Here is a 22,270-nt window from a genome sequence, read left to right as displayed (position 1 = left end):
CCACATTGATTCATGAGAAATTATAGACAGAACAAGTGGGATTGAACATGTGGTGATATTAGCATTTAAATGTTTTCAAGGGGTGATTCAAGCACCTATAGCCTCGCATCCTTCTCCTCTTCACAGTGTATGTTGAAACCAACATCTGAGTATGCATGTAGTTCTCCAGTCGCACACTGAACAATGCACACCTGACTTGTGAAATTCAGAGCCCGCTGTAGCTGCGCGCGCATGCGCCCTGACCCGCAGCCGTGACTAGACATTCGGTCATAGAAGCGGTGGAGGGGGCGCTCGAGCTGCGTCGCTGAAACAAATCAACGCTTGAAGGCACATTACGAAGAGGGTGAGTAGACTAATTGCGCCAACCGCTGCGTCTTTTTTTAATCCCCCGCAAATATCAACGCGGCAGCGCAGACACTCCGCCGGGACCGCCTGTCCTGGTGATGCGGGTAGGTCAGTCGCACAAGCACAGTCCGCCATTCCCCCCTTTTATATTTAACGAGGCACCCTTTAATGCTCGAGAGTGAGGGAATTCTCAGTAGCTCGCGCTCATGTGCATAATTTACTGTTATTTCCCCGTGTTCAGTTCAAGAGCAGTGGTAGACCCTGCAGCTGGCGGTGCATATGCGCGCAACGGGTGATGCGGTGCAGCGCAGCGGGTCTTTGGAGAGTCTTCATCTGATAGGCGTTGGACACTATTCACCCAGATCTTGCAAAGATTGTGCACCCACTTTATTTGACATAGAAGCATAGGAGAAGGCTTCACTGTCAAGATATGTCCAACAGTTTTGTCTAATGAAACCACGAAATGAACGCTAATAAAGATCACAAACTTTTGCAGAGATCATGTCTCTCCCTCTCACCTCCTCACTGTCCTTCCTCTCAGGTCCCTGCTGCTCACCAAGGAGCGGGAGCTTCAGGGCGATGTCAACACCAGATCCCCCCATGGGAGGCACCCCTCGCCCAGGTCCTTCCCCTGGTCCGGGTCCCTCCCCTGGGGCTATGCTGGGCCCCAGCCCTGGGCCCTCCCCTGGCTCCTCTCACAGCATGATGGGCCCCAGCCCTGGCCCTCCCTCCTCTGGACACTCCCAGCCAGGACCCTCTGGATACGGTCAGGACAGCATGCACCCTCTGCACAAAGTAAGGCCGCACAGATACCCAACGTCCCGCTGAGACTCACCACCACGGTTCATTCCAACAGGTGTCAACAGTTTTTTTTTTAAATCAATATCCCACATATTGCAGCTGTATGGAGATTCACTCATAAAACATGATCAACTCAGGACTTACACTGCATATTATATATGTGATTGCACCTTCACTTTAAGTTTCCATTAGGGCCCCACTGTCACTTTTAGTCTGTAATCCCTATGAATAACTGCATCATTAATCCAGATATATAAATAAATACTCCTTGAGCCTGTTTTTCACAATTCATTCTACTTAATGTTGGCCAAATTGCTCCCCCGGCAGAACTATATCACGTTTGCAGCTGAGACCCAGCAGGATGGTTTCCCTTTAACCTTGCGTGATTTCTCCCACAGCCCATGGAGAGCATGCATGAGAAGAGCATGAGTGAGGAGAGCCGCTTCAGTCAAATGAAGGGACTGTCTATGAGACAGGGCGGGCACAGTGGAATGGGCCCCCCACCCAGTCCTCTAGACCAACACTCGCAAGGTAGCCACCCAACCACGGCCTTTCTCAAGCAGTTTCATCCTTCCCAGCATTGTGCAACACAAGTTGTGTTTGCTTCAGGGTGACCCGTCTGTGATGGTGTGGTCATGTGACTCATAGGGAGCGTCTCTGTTGTCGCAACCCATTATGAACTGTTGTTTGCAAAGCATCATTATACAGCGAGGTGGCTCAGCACAACAAAGGTGCTGTTAACAGCCAGGTAGCAGCTTCGTAGCTTGCAGCAGGAAGGGATAGAGGGAATGAAGCAAGACCGTCAGACAGACAGGCTTAGCGCTGTGAATCAGCGTTACAAACATTATGAAATAACAGTCTGACAGGATTTGAATAGTGTGAGGGAATGACTCATTATTGATCTGTCTACGCTGCAGGCCTTTGTTACCACATTTTCGGGAATCAGTTTATTGGCGTTTCCTGTTAGATGAGAAGATTGATACCGCTCTCATGTCGCTACTGTAACTATGAAGCTACAGGCAGCAGCCTGTTAGCTTAGCATAAAGGCTTGGAAAGGGGGGGAAGCTCACTAATTAACATGTTACATCTATTTTGTTTAATATGCTCCACAAAGAGATTCAGAAGTGAAAAAAAAGTTTTTTACTGGGATAATGTGAGGGAATGAGGTGAGTGATTCTTTACTGAGTCCACCAATCACCACTTTCATCTTCCAGGGTACCACTCTCCATTAGGTGGCTCGGACCACTCCAGCCCCGTCCCTTCAAATGGTCCCCCCTCTGGACCTTTTATGCCGTCATCCTCTTCCTCCTCCTCCTCTGGCGGTCCCGGCTCTGCCTCTGCACCTTTAGATGGTCCCAGTGGAGATCAGCACACTCTGGGTCCCAATAACCGGCCTGGCCCTCCAGGTAGCTCCGGCCCAGGCCCTAGCCTGGGACCCAACCTTGGACCCAACATTGGACCCAACCTTGGACCCAACCTTGGACCCAACCTTGGACCCAACATTGGACCCAACCTTGGACCCAACCTGGGCCCCAGTGTCTCCACCCTTGGCTCTGGCCTTGAATCAGGGGGCCCGCCATGCCCTGGGGGACCTGCTGGCCCTACTCCCTTCAACCAGAACCAGCTCCACCAACTCAGAGCCCAGATCATGGCTTATAAGATGCTGGCGCGGGGACAGCCTCTGCCAGACCACCTCCAGATGGCTGTCCAAGGCAAGAGGCCGATGCCTGGGATGCAGCAGCAGCCCATGCCCAGCCTGGCCCCTGGAAGTGGAGGCGGGCCAGTAGGTGGACCAGCAGGACCAGTACCAGGGCCTGGGCCAATGGGCTCAGGCTACAATCGAGCTCATGGTGAGCATGCATGGGAAATGTCTGTAATACCAAGCTATATCCTGTGGTCTGATGGGTAATTAATAGAAGACAAATTTGTCGCATTGAATCTCCAAACTAGTCAGTGAATGTGCCTTTAGTCTTAAGTACTAAAGGCTTGTTTCTTTAGGAATGATGGGTCCCAACATGCCTCCTCCAGGCCCATCGGGTACTGTAGCTGGGATGCAGGGACAAAACCCAAACGGACCTCCCAAATCCTGGCCTGAAGGTATGTGGTGCTGCTGCTTTAAGCCTCTCGTTGACGTCTTCTGAGTTTCTCTGATATTAGAGGAAGCAGTGCTGGGTGAAAGCTGGAGAGTCCGTTTAGTTCCAGTTATGACTCCTAATCCAGTTAAACTTGTACTCTGTAAGGTTTGAGATACGTTGCTTCTCGCGGCCTCTTTGGCAGTAGATGGAACTGCAGGCGACCCCAGCTCCCAGAGTTCCTTTGGAAACCGAACAGTTTCGACTGTATGACGTCAATTGTGATCCTTGTTTTCCCTCCTTATCGGTCACTTTGCTTCTTGGTTACTTTCCTTGTACACTTTAATTCTTTTTTGTTTCTTTTTCTTGGGACATGAAGTCGAATGGTCTTCTTTCTCTGGCTGTTGATCCTCCATTGTGAGTCAGCAGTAATGAAATATACCTGGCTGCGCCGGTCAAACACTTTAGACTACAGGGAGCCTGACTCAGCAGTTGGAAGCTACTGATTTTCAATTACAATGAAACGCAGCATACGCTTCCATGAGTCGCTTGACCTGGGCAGACCAACCTCCTCTGACTGATGTAAGAAGCATCACTAATAGAGCGCCGCTATTTAATTTTGTCGCCACAGACAGGGAGATCCTATTTCTGGGCAAAGCAGCAAGTATCAGCACTTTCATTAGTGGGTCATATGATCAATCATCATTGTTTTAACTCACTTAAAAGACAATTAAATAGATGAAAATGTTACGGAGTACAACTTGAAGAGAATTATACAGTTAGGATAAGAATATGAAGTATGTTAATACATCAACATATGAGGCCAATTTTATTAAAGTCACAATTTAAGGTTTTAGGTTTATGGAGTTTATGGATTTAACATGATGTTGACATTGTAGACCCTAGCCTATTACACTGTCATTATACAGTTACCTTCCAGAATGGATCCAAGCAAAGTGTTTTTGTTTTTTCAAGGTGCCCTGTGGAGTTTTCTTGTAAACAATCAAAAAGTTATGTTTACATTCAATTTGTTTTCTTGTGGTACTGGAGCTGCCCTTATAAAGTACGTACTGTAGTATGCATTAAAGTGGGATATGCTATTACTTTGTGTGCGCAATACATACAATTTGGGGACACCCTCTTAAAATGTTGCTTCACAGTGGTCATAAAATCCACAGGTTACATAAACATAAAATGCATATCTTCCAGTGCAGTAGAAGATTTTAGGTTTCAGTTCCTGCGGTCTAAATGTAGCTTGAATCCGACCAAAAACATAATCATAGGGCATTTTTTCATTACGATTATTTTATTAATTATATACATTTTTTACTGAACGTAGACCTTTCCTTCCTTCCCACCCTTGACCTCCTTCCAGGACCCATGGTGAATGCAGCAGCCCCCTCCAACGCACCCCAAAAGCTTATTCCCCCTCAGCCCACTGGGCGGCCCTCTCCGGCCCCGCCTTCAGTCCCCCCCGCCGCCTCCCCAGTAATGCCTCCACAGACTCAGTCCCCGGGCCAGCCAGCACAGCCTACTCAAGTGATGCCTTACCACGCCAAGCAGAACCGCATTACCCCCATTCAGAAACCCTGCGGCCTCGACCCAGTGGAGATCCTGCAGGAGAGGGAGTTCAGGTACGCCAGGAGACTCGGTTTTCCTGTCGCGGATAAATGACTGAATGTGGTTCAGGGTAGAATGGTTACTGTATATAGTACTATAAATATAGTTTGCTAAATTGATCGTGTTTTTAAATTGGGGTCAAAACTTTTAAAAGTGTGTTCTTTTATACTGTCTACCAGAAGTATTCAAAATCCAAAGTACAAAAACCATAGACAGCATAAATAATTCATAATAAAATGCAGCTTAGTACTCCCTCAGGTTACAGGCTCGTATCACTCATCGTATCGCTGAACTGGAGAACCTGCCGGGCTCTCTGGCGGGGGATTTACGCACCAAAGCCACTATAGAGCTCAAAGCCCTCCGACTGCTGAACTTCCAGAGACAGGTGTGTGCTACATATAGACCTTTGCAGTTTGCAGGTGTTCGATGGTGATTCTGGTGTTAGCGATGCGTTAATGTTTGTCTGTCTGTGTAACTGTGGCCAGCTGCGTCAAGAGGTGGTGGTGTGCATGCGGCGTGACACAGCCCTGGAGACCGCCCTCGATGCCAAGGCCTACAAGCGAAGCAAGCGCCAGTCTCTGCGGGAGGCGCGCATCACCGAGAAACTGGAGAAACAGCAGAAGATTGAGCAAGAGCGCAAACGCAGGCAGAAACATCAGGTAGGGGCCAAATGCAGACGTGAAGTTACCTATGACGACGTCTAGGGACGGGAAAAATAGAGCCTGATTTATAAAAAACAGGATAAAAAAAGTTGGAAAAATGTGTTTATCCTTTATTTATGCAGGGAGACCTTATGATTTATGATTTCATTGTTTTTCGTAAAACTGATGGTGTCGATTATCGGGATAATATCATGAATCACAATTATTTTGGCCGGGATAATCGTGATGTGAAATATTTATATCGCCTTGTGCCTCGTTCTCTGTGTTTCATCTCTTCTTCTTTCCCCATCATCACCTACTTTGCACTCTGACCTTAGGAGTACCTCAACAGCATCCTGCAGCACGCCAAAGACTTCAAAGAGTACCACCGCTCCATCACGGGCAAAATGCAGAAACTGACCAAAGCAGTGGCCACCTACCATGCCAACACTGAACGGGAGCAGAAGAAAGAGAATGAGCGTATTGAGAAAGAGAGGATGAGGAGGCTCATGGTAAGAAGAAGAAGAAGAGAACCACGCGGACACAGTCGCACAAGCACGTACGTTACACACTTACCAGTTTCCACACTGCGTTTGTGTCCCAGGCTGAAGACGAGGAGGGCTATCGGAAACTGATCGACCAGAAGAAGGACAAGCGTCTGGCCTACTTGCTGCAGCAGACTGATGAGTACGTCGCCAACCTCACCGAGCTGGTCAGAGCTCACAAAGCTGCGCAGGCCCTCAAGGAGAAGAAGAAGAAGAAGAAGAAGAAAAAGAAGAAGGTACGGAAAACAGGCGATGAGGACTTTGAGAGTTGGGGGTGATCTCCGTTGTGATTTGTAGAGCTTGTTCTTGTGTTGCAGTTGGAGAACGCCGAGGGTCAGACCCCCGCCATGGGTCCTGATGGAGAGGTGAGCAGATGCAGCAGCTCTAATGATGGCAATAAACATTTTACCGTAAGCTTGTACATCATTGTTTATCTATTTCAGTGAGGTGAAAGTAGTTAAAGCAGAAGTTGTGATACGCCTGCTCTTTAAATATGTTGGGTTCACATTGCTAGGATTCTTTGTCCTGTTGATTTGTGAGACCATCCCAAACAAGTCAAATCTGTATTCTGTTCTTTGCTGATTTATATACAATGTCAAAGGTGGTATACCTTGCAGTTCATAACAAAATGCTATATTATTGCAGATACTTTAAGAACGGTGTTTTATTAAGAGCCGTGCTTATGAGTTGCATTGGTTTGCAGCAGTGTGTTTGACTGCAGCGGCGCTCAGCCTCCACCCGCTCAGGCGTAGCGGCCGTGTTTTCTCTCACGTGCACGCTGCAAAGTGCTCTTGTGACCGTCAACGTAAAATGGGAAATATCGCATTAAGCTTTGTCGCTGCGGGTTATGAGCCGTGGCTGAACACGTGAAGGTAATACAACAGTAACATGGAGGCTCCATCGTCTGAACCATGATGCCCCCACACTTTGCAGTTTACTTTTTCCGTTCTTACCTTTCACAATAAAAGCCCTATACACTGTCTCACTGTTCACTAGACAGAACATAAATTCACGCAGCTGATTTTGCTCAGCAGCACCTCAACAAAATAACTGACAGTAGTGCCCGTACTCATCTCTGCGAGGATTTAACCTGTTATAAGCCGAAGTGTGACGTGTGAACATGTAGCTGATCTGAGTCTCTTCCGTCCTGGTTGGATATTAACATGTATGAAACATCATGGTACAATCATTCACTCCATGTTTTATGGCTTCTTTTCACACCCTCCACTGCCTTGCATTGACATTGTTCTGTTTTATAGTTTTATATTTAAGATGAACAAAGGAGAGTTTGAAGTTCCATGTTCTGTCGTCTTCTATTCCATTACTTTTCCTGGTGTTTAAGGTTTTTCCTGAAGTAACATTTCAGTATCGGTATCAAGATATTTTAGCCAGATATCGTGTCAAAGTCTGAACTATATCTGCATCTCGCAAAGCGATGTCTATCTGCAACTTGTGACCAAAATGAAATCCATTCGCCACGTAGCCCCAACACTTGTGTTAACAAAACTGTTAACAAAACGCCAAAGAATAAAAGTGTTTAGAAATAATCATACAGCATACATTTGAGACCCATTGCTTGATACTGATTGGCTGTTCGATTGAACTTGCACACACACAGTCTAACTATCTGAAGCTTGGTCTCATTTCAGTCCAAACCGTAACGTTCTTCCTCCCCTGCAGCCTCTGGATGAGACGAGTCAGATGAGCGACCTGCCTGTGAAGGTCATCCATGTAGACAGCGGGAACATCCTGACGGGATTGGACGCTCCTAAAGCTGGACAGCTGGACACCTGGCTGGAGATGAACCCTGGGTGAGACTTGCTTACGGGGACCAGACGTCCGAGATTGTCCCGGTTTGACTGAGATTGTCCCGGTTTGTCCGAGATTGTCCCGGTTTCAAGCTGGGTGTCCCGAGTCCTGACAGATACATGTGTCAAACACTACAATGACCTGGTTTTCACCACAATTAAAATAATAACCATAATATTAATAATTTAATACTTGTTTTTAACGCTTACATAAACTTGAATCGTGTCCCACTCATTATTACCTAGCCCAATATAAAAACATAAACCCTGCACCACACGTACCAACCGGACTGATGAAAGTTGAGTATAAATCTTCAATATCTTCTATAATCTTCAATTTACGTTCATGCTTTTGTGTGCATGAGGATGATTTGTACGGTTGAAATGTTCACGTTCAGGCTGCATCTAATTTGACTGTGCATGTCTGTTTGTCCAGTTATGAGGTGGCTCCTCGTTCAGACAGTGAAGATAGCGAGGAGGAAGAGGAGGAGGTGGGTGGTTTTAAAAGTTAGCGTTCGAAGCCTGTTTCGTGTTCACTGCTCCGATCACTGACAAGCTGTGTGGCAGGAGGAAGAGGAGGAGCCTCAGCCGTCAGCTGCTCAGGTGGAGGAAAAGAAGATCACAGACCCCGACTGCGAAGACGTGTCAGAGGTGGACGTGCGACACATCATCGAGTGAGCGAACATACTTGACTCCCGAACAGATACGCATGCTCGTGAGGTATTTACAACGGTGATGTGTGTCCTCTGCAGAAATGCTAAACAGGATGTGGATGACGAATACAGCGGTGCGGCGTTCGTCCGAGGCCTCCAGTCTTACTATGCCGTGGCTCACGCCGTCACAGAGAAGGTGGAGAAGCAGTCCACCTTTTTAATAAACGGACAACTCAAACAGTATCAGGTGAACAAGCACCGTCAGATCAACGGCATGATGGTCTCTAGTTTGAGTCACGACTCCCTGAGGGAGGTGGAAGCTTGGCTTGACTGTTGCCTTCCTTGTGTGCCAGGTTAAAGGTCTGGAGTGGCTGGTGTCCCTCTACAACAATAACCTGAATGGGATCCTGGCGGATGAGATGGGTCTGGGAAAAACCATCCAGACCATCGCCCTCATCACGTACCTCATGGAGCACAAACGTCTCAATGGTCCCTACCTCATCATCGTTCCCCTCTCGTTAGTACAAACTCTTTATTTGCAGGCATATCTTGTATGTTTTGTTCTCATTCCGACCTGATTGCGGATTGAGAACAGAGCTTTCTCCCGTTGACAGAACTCTTTCTAACTGGGTGTACGAGTTTGACAAGTGGGCGCCGACAGTCGTGAAAGTGTCCTACAAGGTAGAACAAATACAATTATTGCTTTTTTTGTAAAATATTGTGACCCGCTGAAGTCGATGTATTGAAGGATATATATATATAGTTTGTAATTGTACTTTTATTTTGTCTTTCAGGGGTCTCCTGCTGCCAGAAGAGCCTTCGTCCCCCAACTGCGGAGCGGCAAGTTTAACGTTTTACTCACCACATACGAGTACATCATCAAGGACAAACAAGTCCTGGCCAAGGTGAGACGGGATGAACAAATAAGGACGAGCACAAGGACACGTACCATCACACCCAGGCGGTCATGGTGTAATCCTTTTTTAAATTTTTTTTTTATTATTTGAATTTGCTTGAGGTTTCGATGTGTTTTTGTTTGTCGTCTCCCACTCCCTAAATCCCCAAAGTCTAAACGTTTTTCATCCTGGCCAATCTGACCACCACCCCCCCTCCTGTGCTGCGTGTCAGTGCTTTCTCCTAGGTGCTGCCACACTGACACCGCCTGTATACCGCGTCTCCCACTGTCCTCTGTGGCCGTCATGCTGCTATGCACTCATGTAGTCATATAGGCCTCCTGACTGCTCAAAGGTGGGTGTTGTAGTTCAGGCACCATTGTGCCCATGTTGGGGGCTCAAGGCTTTGGCTTGGGACTGAGCCAGCGTGGCTCATGAGGACAGACCGGATGAGAGATCTTCCTTCTGGTTGCTTTGAATGCAGTGAGACGGTGTAGCTTTCACCAAACGTACTCCCCTCGTGTCCTCTCTGCTTTCCCCTCGACCCCCAGATTCGTTGGAAGTACATGATCGTGGACGAGGGCCACCGTATGAAGAACCACCACTGTAAGCTGACCCAGGTCCTGAACACCCACTACCTGGCCCCGCGGCGAGTCCTGCTGACAGGAACGCCGCTGCAGAACAAACTACCGGAGCTCTGGGCGTTGCTCAACTTCCTGCTGCCCACCATCTTCAAGAGCTGCATCACCTTCGAGCAGTGGTTCAACGCGCCTTTCGCCATGACCGGAGAGAAGGTGGAGAGACGGACTCCGTCAGAGCCAAAATAATAGTTTGGTAGATGCCAGGCAGGAGGTACACTGACTTTCCTGCCAAACGTCTGCTTCTTTTCCTCTCCAGGTGGACCTTAACGAAGAGGAGACCATCTTGATTATCCGTCGTCTCCACAAAGTGCTTCGGCCCTTCCTGTTACGCAGATTGAAGAAGGAAGTGGAGGCTCAGCTTCCAGAGAAGGCACGTTTCACCTATTTCAGCATAAACAGTAGACGAACTAATACACTAACACATGAAAACAGACAAGTATCTTCTAGTGGATCATATTCTATTTACAATGCTGGTGGAGCTGTATTTTGTCCACTTCTCTCATTAGTTGCCCCCGTCTCTCCTCTCCCTCAGGTGGAGTACGTGATCAAGTGTGACATGTCGTCTCTTCAGAGGGTGCTGTACAGACACATGCAGGCCAAGGGGGTCCTGCTCACGGATGGATCCGAGAAGGACAAGAAGGTAAGGCCATTAACACTGTGGGGATCATTAAAACTAAACAACAGCAACATAAAACTGTCTCTAAGTCAGTTTTAAAAAAACATTGACACAATGTTCCCCATCCTGTCAATGTTTTCAATTCTGGAAATAAATAGTTCATAAATAGTGCAACACTGTTTATGCTTCTGCAACAGTTGTAACTGACTGGAGGGAATTTCTTATAATTTAGCTCAAGAATGAATTTAATTATAATAATTTCACACAAATGTCTAAATGGATAAAATGATGAAGTGATGGAATTTGAACATGACCTGTTGGTGGAGGCATACAGCCGCAAGTTAATAATAGTAATAGGCAATATATGTAGCACTAGATGATTTATATGACTTGGATGATTTATTGCTTTAATTGAAGCATTTAATTAAGGATTGATGAATAAATGTTGAATGACAGAATAAAAACTGTGATTACAAGCTGCATGTTTTGTGTCGTGGTGTCCACCAGGGTAAAGGAGGCACAAAGACGCTGATGAACACCATCATGCAGCTGAGGAAGATCTGTAACCACCCTTACATGTTCCAGCAAATAGAGGTAATACTGAGGAGGTGATTCTGTTGGATGCTGGTTGGCGGTTCCAGACATTGATGCTTACGTTAGTAAACCCTTGTAAAGTGCTTTGGATAAAAGCGCTACATAAATGAAGCCGTTTACCACTGGTTAAAATAGCACTTAGACATCGATGCAGAATTGTTTCTGTTTGCACACAAGGTTGACTTGGGAACACTTACTAGGAAGCTTTGAAGTTTCAAAATAAAGCTTGACTTTGTGGATGTGACTGAATAACAGAATCGGTTTTGATTGCTTTTGCAGGAATCTTTCTCTGAACATTTAGGATTCTCTGGCGGGATAGTCCAGGGGTAAGTGTTAAATCCACTCTCGGTCTCACACACACAAACACACGAGCTGTAACCTTGTAACCCAACCCACCTACCTTTACGTCAGTCCTGACCTGTATCGGGCATCAGGGAAGTTCGAGGTGTTGGATCGAATCCTGCCAAAGCTGAACGTCACGAACCACAAAGTGCTGCTCTTCTGTCAGATGACTTCACTCATGACCATCATGGAGGACTACTTTGCCTATCGCGCCTTCAAGTACCTGCGTCTGGATGGTGAGACGGTTTACTTGCATTGTGTGAACCGTTCTTGTTGTTCCACTTCGCTGCTGAACCTTCTGTCTTGCTTGCTTTGTTTTGTTTCCGTCCATCCTCTCTTCCGTCTCAGGCACCACCAAGGCTGAGGATAGAGGGATGTTACTGAAGACGTTCAATGAACCGGGGTCAGACTACTTCATCTTCCTCCTGAGCACCAGAGCTGGAGGCCTCGGCCTCAACTTGCAGTCTGCCGACACCGTGGTTATTTTTGACTCCGACTGGAACCCGCATCAGGTGTGTTTGTTTAAATTTATGAACGATACCGTTTAATCAAACCGACTTCATGTTGCTTTAAGATGTGACCGCTAGAGGCGAGGACACATAAACATAGACATGGACACAGCAACACAGAGACCTCGGACTCAGAGTCCAGAGTTTAGGACAATATCAACGGCTACTAGCAGTCAGCTTGTTTGAGTTCAACATGAGAATGGTGGGAAGAAAAGATGCCTCTGCATAGATATTCATAATGCTTTCTAACAATAGTCATAACACATTTTAAAGTGTTTTGTAATGACTTATATGGCCAAGCATCATAATATTTTATACTTCATGTCATGTATTTCTGAGGGATAATAGTGCATAATAAAATGATTATAATGTATTTTATGTATATATAGTGTCTACAACTATGGGAATTATAAAACAACACTTTTTCATGTGTCATTTTAAAATCCTTTATAATGTGGTATTTTTATAATTATAAAGCATTATAAGTATTTGCCGGCTTACAAGTATAATTATACTATGAAGCAGATAATGTATTATTAGTACGTTTATAATGCATTATGGATATGGGCGTCAAAGAAAGTGTTTCAAACACATCATTTGGGCCAGGAAAGGTGGGAGATTACCCAGCATGCATTAGATATACGGGATGGTGATTCATCACCAGCTCTGAAAGCACATCGTCAGTCTTCAGAGTTTTGGTTGCTTCTTTGTTACTCAGAATGTTATGGATATATCAGGATTCATCAGAAACCTTTAAAAGTGAATTTGATTTCAAAACAACAACAACAACAACAACATCTGAATCTACAATCGTTGTCGTTGTCCTCCTCCAGGACCTGCAGGCCCAGGACAGAGCCCACCGTATCGGCCAGCAGAACGAAGTGCGAGTGCTGCGTCTCTGCACCGTCAACAGCGTTGAAGAGAAAATCCTGGCTGCTGCCAAGTACAAACTGAACGTGGACCAAAAGGTCATTCAGGCCGGCATGTTCGACCAGAAGTCTTCCAGCCACGAGCGCAGGGCCTTCCTGCAGGCCATCCTGGAGCACGAGGAGCAGGACGAGGTCTGGGGCCAGGATGTGGTTCTACGCATTAATGTGTGTGCGTGCGCTCACCAGAAACACAGCATTTTAAAGCATGAGCCTGCTTATGGTCTGCTTGCCAACGTGTGCCTGCTGTGTTCAGGAGGAGGATGAGGTGCCAGACGACGAGACGGTCAACCAGATGATTGCCAGGAGCGAGGAGGAGTTTGACCAGTTCATGGTCAGTGTTATGAAGATAAATATGAGCCTCATCGACAGCCCTAAATGCTCCCCCTATATATTTGTTTGGTCGCCCTTTTTTCCTTCCTCAGCGTATGGACCTGGACCGGCGCCGCGAGGACGCCCGTAACCCTCGGCGAAAGCCTCGTCTGATGGAGGAGGACGAGCTGCCCACTTGGATCATGAAGGACGACGCTGAGGTGGAGCGGCTGACCTGCGAGGAGGAGGAGGAGAAGATGTTTGGACGGGGCTCTCGGCAGCGGAAGGAGGTGGACTACAGCGATTCGCTGACGGAGAAGCAGTGGCTCAAGGTTATTAGCATCGTGGGGAAAGGGCTGGGACGATGAGCAGACGTCAAATTCACATTGAAAAAAGAAATCAAGCGCTTCCTGGAGTAAATAATATCAATATCTTTATTGTAATGTTGCAGTCTGTGTTTCCCTTGCAGGCGATAGAGGAGGGCACGCTGGAGGAGATGGAGGAAGAGGTGCGTCACAAAAAGACCACCAGAAAGAGGAAGCGGGATCGCGACCTGGATCTCCCGGGTCCCTCCTCTTCCTCGGGGGGAAGAGGACGAGGGGACAAAGATGAAGATGGGAAAAGGCAGAGGAAGAGGGGGCGACCACCCGCTGAGAAACTCTCCCCCAACCCTCCTGCCCTCACAAAGAAGATGAGGAAGATCGTGGACGCTGTCATCAAGTATAAAGACAGGTAGCTCACATGTTCTCTGACATTAGAGACGTAGCAAGACTTTTTCTGAGATGTTTTTTTTTAGTTTCAGGCCAAAATAATAACTTATTAATTTGTCAGCACATGTGTGTTTTCACAACATCTTACACTTTGCAACGTTAGGCTCCTCTAAGTGTGTAAAATACAATAATACGCTGTGTCTCTGTGAAATCGGATGCTGAGTCATCAAACCAACAACATGCAGGAGCAAAGATCTGTGTGTACCACTAAACCACAAAGTTATCATCCTACTACACAGCAATAATTCTGAAAGTTATTTAGTCTTAAATAGAACAAACGAACAAAGGGGAATTTGAGCTTTCAGTCTCGAGTGAAAGTGTTTTGTCTCGTCCTGATGATGACGTTTCCTGCAGCGCCAGCGGGCGTCAGCTGAGCGAGGTCTTCATCCAGCTGCCCTCCAGAAAGGAACTGCCAGAGTACTACGAACTGATCCGCAAGCCCGTGGACTTCAGGAAGATCAAGGTTAGAACGGGGAAAGGAAAACACATCCAGTTAACAGATCCAGATAGTGACTTCCTCTTGTATAATAAGTGACGTGTATCTGCGCTGTAGGAGAGGATTCGAGGTCATCGCTATCGCAGTCTGGGAGACCTGGAGAGAGACGTCATGCTGCTCTTCCAAAACGCTCAGACCTTCAACCTGGAGGGATCACTGGTGAGACTTACTGTGTAGAGCCGTCTCTCATGGACGTCCTCGTACTCCACATCACAGAAATGACTTTTTGTCTTCTCTTCATACCTCAGCCACTATCTGTCCTGAATTTAGTAAACTTGGAAGGTTGGAGCACCAGAATTAGAGCCCACACACCAGATCGGTCAAACTTTAAGGGAATTTTCATTTATTTTACTGACCAGAAAGCTTAAAATAAAGGTCAATATTAAAGGGAAAATCCAATCCAGCCAAAAATACATACTTTTCCTCTTCCCTGAAGTGCTATTTATCAATCTAGATATTTTGGTGTGAGTTGTTTACTTTTGGAGATATCAGCCGGAGAGATGTCTGCCTTCTCTCCAATATAATGGGACTAGATGGCACTCAACTTTTGGCGGTTAGTCAAACAGGTTATGTCAAGTACCCGGGTCATGATTTCTGGAAGGAGACAATGCTGTTGAGTTCTTCAAATTAAATTTTCTCACAATCTAGATTGATAAGTAGCACTAAAGGTAAGAGGGTAAACATGTATTGTTGATTTTGGGGTGAACTGTCCCTTTAAAATCACTACATCACTGGATACATTTGTGCACGGCAGGTGCCTTTTCTCTCTTTCCGCCGTCATCATGACATGCTAATATCTTAGAAATCACACATGAGCTGTGGTTAGTGAAAGCACCGGGATGTTGACAGTAAACAGCTGTTTTGTACCATGTGAGCAGATATATGAAGACTCCATCGTCCTCCAGTCAGTGTTCACCAGCCTGAGGCAAAAGATCGAGAAGGAGGAGGAAAGCGAGGGAGAGGAGAGTGAGGAAGAGGAGGAGGAGCTGGAGGAAGGCTCAGAGTCTGAAAGTGAGCCTAAGAATCTTTTTGGTGCATTTCTGTTTTAATCTCGGTGGTAAGAATGTGTTGTGATGTTCTTTTTCTCACTGAACATTTTTCACTTTCCTTTCAGTCACTAAAATTATTCTTCACGTTTCAGTTTAATTGAAGTTTTATACCATAAACATGTCGCGTGTGTGTGTTTTGTCTCCAGCTCGCTCTGTGAAAGTGAAGATCCGTCTGGGAAGGAAGGATAAAGGTGGAGATCGAGGGAAGGGACGCAGCCGACGAACAGGACGCTCCAGAGCCAAACCTGTTGTTAGTGACGACGACTCTGAGGATGAGCAGGAAGAGGTGTGTGTGTGTGTGTGTGTGTGTGTGTGTGTGTGTGTGTGTGTGTGTGTGTGTGTGTGTGTGTGTGTCTGTGTGTGTGTCTGTGTGTGTTGTGTGTGTTGTGTGTGTGTGTGTGTGTGTGTGTGTGTGTGTGTCTGTGTGTGTCTGTGTGTGTTGTGTGTGTTGTGTGTGTTGTGTGTGTGTGTACCAGTTTGAGTTTTTTTTAAATCCTGAGAAAAAGCTCAGAATTTTAAAGATTAATGTCGTACATTCTGAGAGAAAAAACTTGGTGTAAAGTTTTGGTGTGTACTCAGGAACTTGTGAGCAGTTTCTTCACATTACGAAATGTTATTTTTGGAGGTCTGAGGATTATTCTGTTATTATTCTAGACTAGTTTTCTCTTTTCTCTCTCCTCCAGGAGCGCTCCCCCAGTGCCACTGATGAAGAGTCCTGAGCTGTACTGTGATGTGGGAGAGAAGCAGCCATAAAGGGATATTCCACCAACTCAAGCACTGCATATACAGCAAACAGTAAATCATACCTCTGCCTAATCCATCCAGCCTCAGTCAAACCTGATAGGACTCAAACAGAAGGGAAGTTTGCAAGCCAGTCAAGACGGGAACAGTTTGATCTTTTCCTCTCGCAAGGCAGCAGACAAAAAGAGACAAAAAACACATGTTTATGGTATAAAACTTCAATTAAAGTTAAAATATCACATAATACACAAATGAATTGGACTGTGCACATAGCTGCATGCAGGGACGGGTCACCCCAAAATCCAAAACACATATTTCCCCTCTTACCTGTAGTGCCAATTATCAGTCTAGATTGAAAAACTCAACTACGGTTGAAAGAAAAGAGTTCCTACTTGAAACTCACAACAGGGTTGGGATTTCAGGTAAGAGGGGAAAATATATATTTTTGGCTTTGGGATCAACTTTTTCTGCTTCTCCGCTGAAAACTCAGTCTCAAAAGGTGTTTATTCAGTAGGAGGAGTTGCAGCTGTTGACAAATAAATGCTCATATCTGTTAACAAGTGCATTATAGTGCGTTATAAACCACATTTATATAGTGCTTATAAATGCTAAATAAGGGACTTAAAGTGTTGCCATTACAACCAACCTTAGTATTCTTTAAGAGGTGTAAAGGTTAATAAAGTTCAACTCTGACATAACAAGACATTTAGTTTCCTATGACACTTATATTTATCCTTTTTTTGGGGGATAAAATGCGAGTCCTGAGCTAACCTGAGGAGGAACTGGCAGGAACCAGTAGAAGTGAAGCAAACAACATTGAATGTAAACAGAAGATGTTTTCAGACGGAGCTGTGTTTTGGCCCCGCTGCTAGCGTTACCTTACCTGGACACACAGGGTCAGGTGTTTCACCTCAGCGTCCCCGCGGCCATGTGTTGTAACAACAGTCGGCCACTTTGGAGCCGCTGTGATTGCCGTGGTGTGTGTGTGTGTGTGTGTGTACATCACATGTATGTGTTGGCCGCTGCTCACTGTTTGAGTTGTAAATCCAGCCTGCTGTGGCTGCAGCGTGTTTCCAGCCGTCTCAGAGGCTCTTTAGCAACTCGCCACGGTCGACGGAGGTTTGTGGAGTCGGGTCCAGGTCACTGTAAAGTAAAGCTGCTGCGTACCTGTTACTCTTCCAGTATAAGCACTCATAACTGTTGATTGTAGACTTAAAGAAACATGAGGTCGTAATTCATCAATGAGTACTGTAATTATATTTGCTTCTCCTTCCATTGTTGTGTTGTGATTTTAGGATTTCAGAACTGTTTGATGTACTTTGGCACTTTTTCTGTTTCTTTGATTTCAAGACAAAGGACCAGAGGGACGGTGGCTCCTCTCTGCATGTGAATGCCTTGCGGCTGTACGGTGTTGGATATACTGTATAGTGTTTTTTAGAGTGTAATGTCAATGCACGTGTGTACAGCTCGGTACCTTACTTTGTTGTCATTATGATAGAGTGAACAACATACAACCAAAGCATCGACGTTTTCTCCACTAAGTTATTGGGACCTGTCTGTGTTGTTGTGCTCATCGTCGCTGGAAGTCAAAACAGAACAATAAATCACAGTAAAAGCAAATGTGGTCGTTTGTGTCACGTAGTGCCAAAATGATTAATTGATTAGCCAGTTGACAGAAAATGAATCGGCAACTATTTTGTTAACTGATAAATGGTTTAGATAATTTTGTATTTGTTTTCTTACATTAGTTTTAGACAAAATCAGCTTTTTGAAGACGTCACCTTTGGCTCTGGGAAATGTTCTGGCATTTTATATTATCTAAAAAAACAAATCAGTGATGGAAATCCCTGTTGGTTATGAACAGAAGGGATTCTCTGATCTGTCTTTTTCAGTCCCAGTACCGATGGTGACACCTTGGAGAAAGGAAAGGTTTTAATGAGGCTTTAGTTGTCAGCGATGAAAGACTTACCATTGGAGACAATCAATCCATCCATTAAAAGAATTACTGAGGTGGCTTTCGCTTTCCTCTCCGATTTGTTTCCCATCTTTTGGGGACAATAAAAGCCTTGTAGTGCCTCTGATGGGCCACTAGGAGGAGGCCTCATACAAACACAGCATCAGCCTCATGAAGCAGGATTTTAATTAAATGTTGTGTATTTACTGCTGACACTTGTCCCTGAATTTACATGTTTTCACAAAGAGAAAGTGAGACAATGTAAAGTCACTTCCAGGGCATTTAGATGTTGCTTTGGTCCAACTTGACCTTATCACTAAGGTCAAAGCCTCCAACACAACATAAAACACCAAATCAACATAGAAACCTCACTTCTCAGTAAGGTCACGCAAATAAATGAATAGAGGAGCTCTTTATCCAGGTGATATAAACAACCTTGCTGTGGCCCTCCATAATATTTCTGTTTATCTTGTGAGCGGTTGGCTGGCACTGAGGGAAACATGCTGAATGTACGGCGTCTGTCTGGAGGAGGAACCTGGCACGTGTTTGGCTGTGGGAATGAGTGTGGTTTTAAACCGAACCTCGACAGTGAGGTCTGTGTTGGGGGTCGGAGTGTTTGCTCCTTACAGAGACGGGGGGCGGAGCGGACGGACTCGGTTTCCTCATTTCTAGGAACTCCTGGTTCCCATCAGCAACTCAAAGCCAGCTGTTAACATCTGCCGAGGGGGGCAGCAGACTCTGGCTTTCCCTAAAACTACTCCGGAGTTGTAAAAACACACCCACCGATTTACGCATGCTCCATTTATGAATCATCCCACACCTTCCTGGATGTAAACCTTCAACTCTGATGAATATAAATGAGCGTTCATGTTTAAATATGTTGACATTCTTTATTGTTCAAACAACACCAAGGACACAGTTCCCTTTGCTCGCTTCACTATGACCCTTAAACTTCTGCAAGAAATTCACAGACTAGTTTATGGATTCAATAGATGACCATTAAAGGAAGTAATCTTCTTTATATCCTTTTTAAATAAAGTTTTATTATCCCGTCACACGCAGACTTTGAAATACAAATGATAAGAAGCAAAAAGGCCTGAACGATTTGTAGGACCTTGAGTTGTGAGCACAGGAGCATTTGGATAGGTTGCTTCAAATTCAGAAACATAATGGTTTATTGGAACACAACAGGTGTTTGGCTAACCGCTAACAGCTACTGGAACTGCACATGCAGCAGACAGGATTGCTGCTTTCTAAAACCTCACATTTACTTGAAGCCTAAAAACGCACTGAGTTGTGGTTACGCCCACGAGTCGGAGCTGAGACGTGCACATGCAGCCGCTTTGACATCTCCAGAGGTTAAAATGGAAGCGTATCTATTGAGTGAGATGTGAGAGTGAAAGACACATTTGACACACTTGCAGTCTATAGGGGGGTTAACCAATTGGGTTGTTTTGTATTATTTTAATTGCACTGCAGCGGCCGTTGCAGACACATCTGCACTCTGAGTGCACCTGCTCTGATAGACTAACCTAAATATGCGTATTCATGTATGAAGTGTCCCACATCCAGCAGTTTACACGTGCAAAAGTCATTAGTCATTTCTTGTGAACTAAGAAAGACATTTTGTATTTGCATCCATGTGTATTTTGCATTAATGGAGTATTTTTCAAATAACATTCGAAGAATAGGATTCATGTCTTACATAGTAAGCAAAAAAAAATAATTCTGCTGGAATCGTCCGTCACCAAAACTCTTCAGGAGAAAAACCGACAAAACAATGTTTTCGTTTTAGCTTGGTGGTTAAAGTTGGTTTGAGATAACGTGACCGACAACTATTTCACATCACAGTATAACAGTATAAAAAGCTGCTGAATTCCATTCAGCTTCCGTTTAAGGGTCCTGATATGGTGCTTCCTGGTTCATTGTCTTGTTTTACTGGAATATAACAACAATGTTATCTGTGCTTTTACTACTATGACAAATCAAAATGTTTGCTGTAAAAAAAAGGCCTATTGTCTCAGATGGAGGATTTTTTCTGTGTTTACACTAATGTACTCGTTCAATATGACTCACTTCCTCTTCAGAAGTCAGTGTGTCACGGTGACATGTGTAGTTACACATGAACCGTGCACACACACATCCATGGAGCACGTTGAGTGTGACTCCCTGTGGGCGTGGTCACAGTGTGTGTGGTGATGGTGGGTGTAGCAGAATATGTAATCCGGCCGCTTTTTCCACATTCCAGGAATACCTCCCACAGCTCATTCCCTGCATCTAAGGAGCCGGGCGGAGCTCCCCCCCCCCCCACTACCCACACACAGGAGCCCTCACAGAGTCGGGTTCCCCCCCTAAAAATCACTGGCCAGGACCGTGGAATCAAAACACCCCACCATTTGTATCGTGACCCAAACTGAACACTGGCATATGAAACAGTCTGAAGGTTTACATGACGATGCATGAATTACTTTTCCAAGACGAGATGCTTTGGAACTAGATTCTTTATCTTTCGGGAGCTACGTGAATCATCAGCAAGGAAGGAAAAAGAAGTGATGCAGAGCACTTCACTTCCTGGAAGGGCCAGGCCTCCTAAAATACAGACTGTACAGCTTATCATCTTTCCAAGGCAAACTTTGCATCATTATAATGGGGATGTTTTGTCTTGCAAATGTTCTGTTTGCTTTTGAGGACGAACACAATGCAGCGACTGTGGATACATTTGAATACTTTAGTTCTAGTTGTGCTGAATTGAACTTTATATCGCATCCTCACCACAATATACGGAACCAATTTCTTCATATTTTTTTATATCAAAATAAAATATTTTTTCATTTATGGGACACAAAATATGATGGGCACTTAAATCAGTTAGCACCAACCAATAATATCACGACATCCATCCATCCATCAATCTGTGAGTTCTGTTCTAAATGCTCAAATGAAATTCCTCCCAACGTTACGTCCTGTCTGTCCTGTTTCACCGTTTGTCACCAAACAGAAGCTGGATCCTCTTGAAATGCTCTTTCAGCTGGACGTGAAGAGCTGATGTATGATTATGCTGCAACAGCATTTGTCTGATGTGAAAATATCCTGACTTCTCTGAAAAGCAATTCACTCACCGCATCGGTCCATTCTTCTTTCTATTATTCCTTTAAGACAAAATTGTGAACCTTTAGCCAAAGTTACCTGAAAGCCTTCATCTTGCAGTGCGTTGTGTTTGATGGGTTGGATACTAATACTTACTACGTCTAATATTAATAGTGACAATAATAGTACAGGGACTAGAGAGCTAGAGTGCACATAGTTTCTCCATAGATGGGAGTCTGGTAGCTGCGGGGAACGTTTTGCCTCATCACTGTGTGAAACAAAACTACAGTAGGCCTACGCTTCACCCTTTCGTTTACCCACAAACCCCTGCTGCTGCTGCTGCTGCTGCTGTGTGAGCACATGCTCACATGTGGTTTCTTCACATAAAAGCAGCGTTTACAGTGATCCTGACTGTAGGGTGTGACTGTGGTTCTGTGACATTTGGTCTCTGCTGAAACATCACTAAGGTGCTTCTTCTCACAGAGACTCATCACTAGATGTCTAGTTAGATGGAAGATGTTCTTTCTGTCTCCAACTTTCTCCACTTCTGTTCATTCTCTCTCTCTCTCTCTCTCTCTCTCTCTCTCTCTCTCTCTCTCTCTCTCTCTCTCTCTCTCTCTCTCTCTTTGTATCTCTCTCTCTCTCACACACACACACACTTGCGAGGAAGAGATGGGTGGATGACGGGATGATGGAAGACGACACGCGCACGCACGCAAACGTGCACACAGTGATACAGCAACACTGTGGCTCCTCCCCCCGGCGGTGCTCAGGTCCACTTTCAAACATCACACCACTGCTCTAGCCCCGCCCTCCTGTCAGCCTCTTAGATAGTCGTCAGATGTGACTCGGACC

General features: G+C 45.4%; 1 protein-coding gene across 1 annotated transcript; it reads left to right on the top strand.

Moving 5' to 3' along the window:
* The first annotated feature begins 257 nt into the window (after positions 1-257).
* Positions 258-17,985, top strand: smarca4b (SWI/SNF related BAF chromatin remodeling complex subunit ATPase 4b). The gene is given in 34 exon segments (XM_084006330.1): positions 258-343; positions 887-1,140; positions 1,545-1,677; positions 2,361-2,996; positions 3,145-3,243; positions 4,594-4,852; positions 5,097-5,223; positions 5,324-5,497; positions 5,818-5,991; positions 6,084-6,260; positions 6,348-6,389; positions 7,705-7,835; positions 8,269-8,323; positions 8,400-8,506; positions 8,585-8,732; positions 8,839-9,002; positions 9,100-9,166; positions 9,280-9,390; positions 9,930-10,172; positions 10,276-10,389; positions 10,552-10,659; positions 11,143-11,229; positions 11,509-11,555; positions 11,641-11,807; positions 11,920-12,083; positions 12,914-13,245; positions 13,247-13,340; positions 13,432-13,650; positions 13,788-14,050; positions 14,443-14,551; positions 14,642-14,743; positions 15,463-15,595; positions 15,780-15,919; positions 16,317-17,985. Coding segments are annotated over 33 exon segments (5,178 nt in total). The 5' UTR covers positions 258-343; positions 887-924; the 3' UTR covers positions 16,353-17,985.
* Positions 17,986-22,270: the final 4,285 nt, after the last annotated feature.

This window comes from Eutrigla gurnardus, assembly GCF_963514095.1.
Source record: "Eutrigla gurnardus genome assembly, chromosome: 3".
In the NCBI taxonomy this organism is placed as follows: Eukaryota; Metazoa; Chordata; class Actinopteri; order Perciformes; family Triglidae; genus Eutrigla; species Eutrigla gurnardus.
The sequence above is the reverse complement of the archived record's forward strand: the minus strand, read 5'-3'. Positions and strand labels throughout refer to the sequence as shown.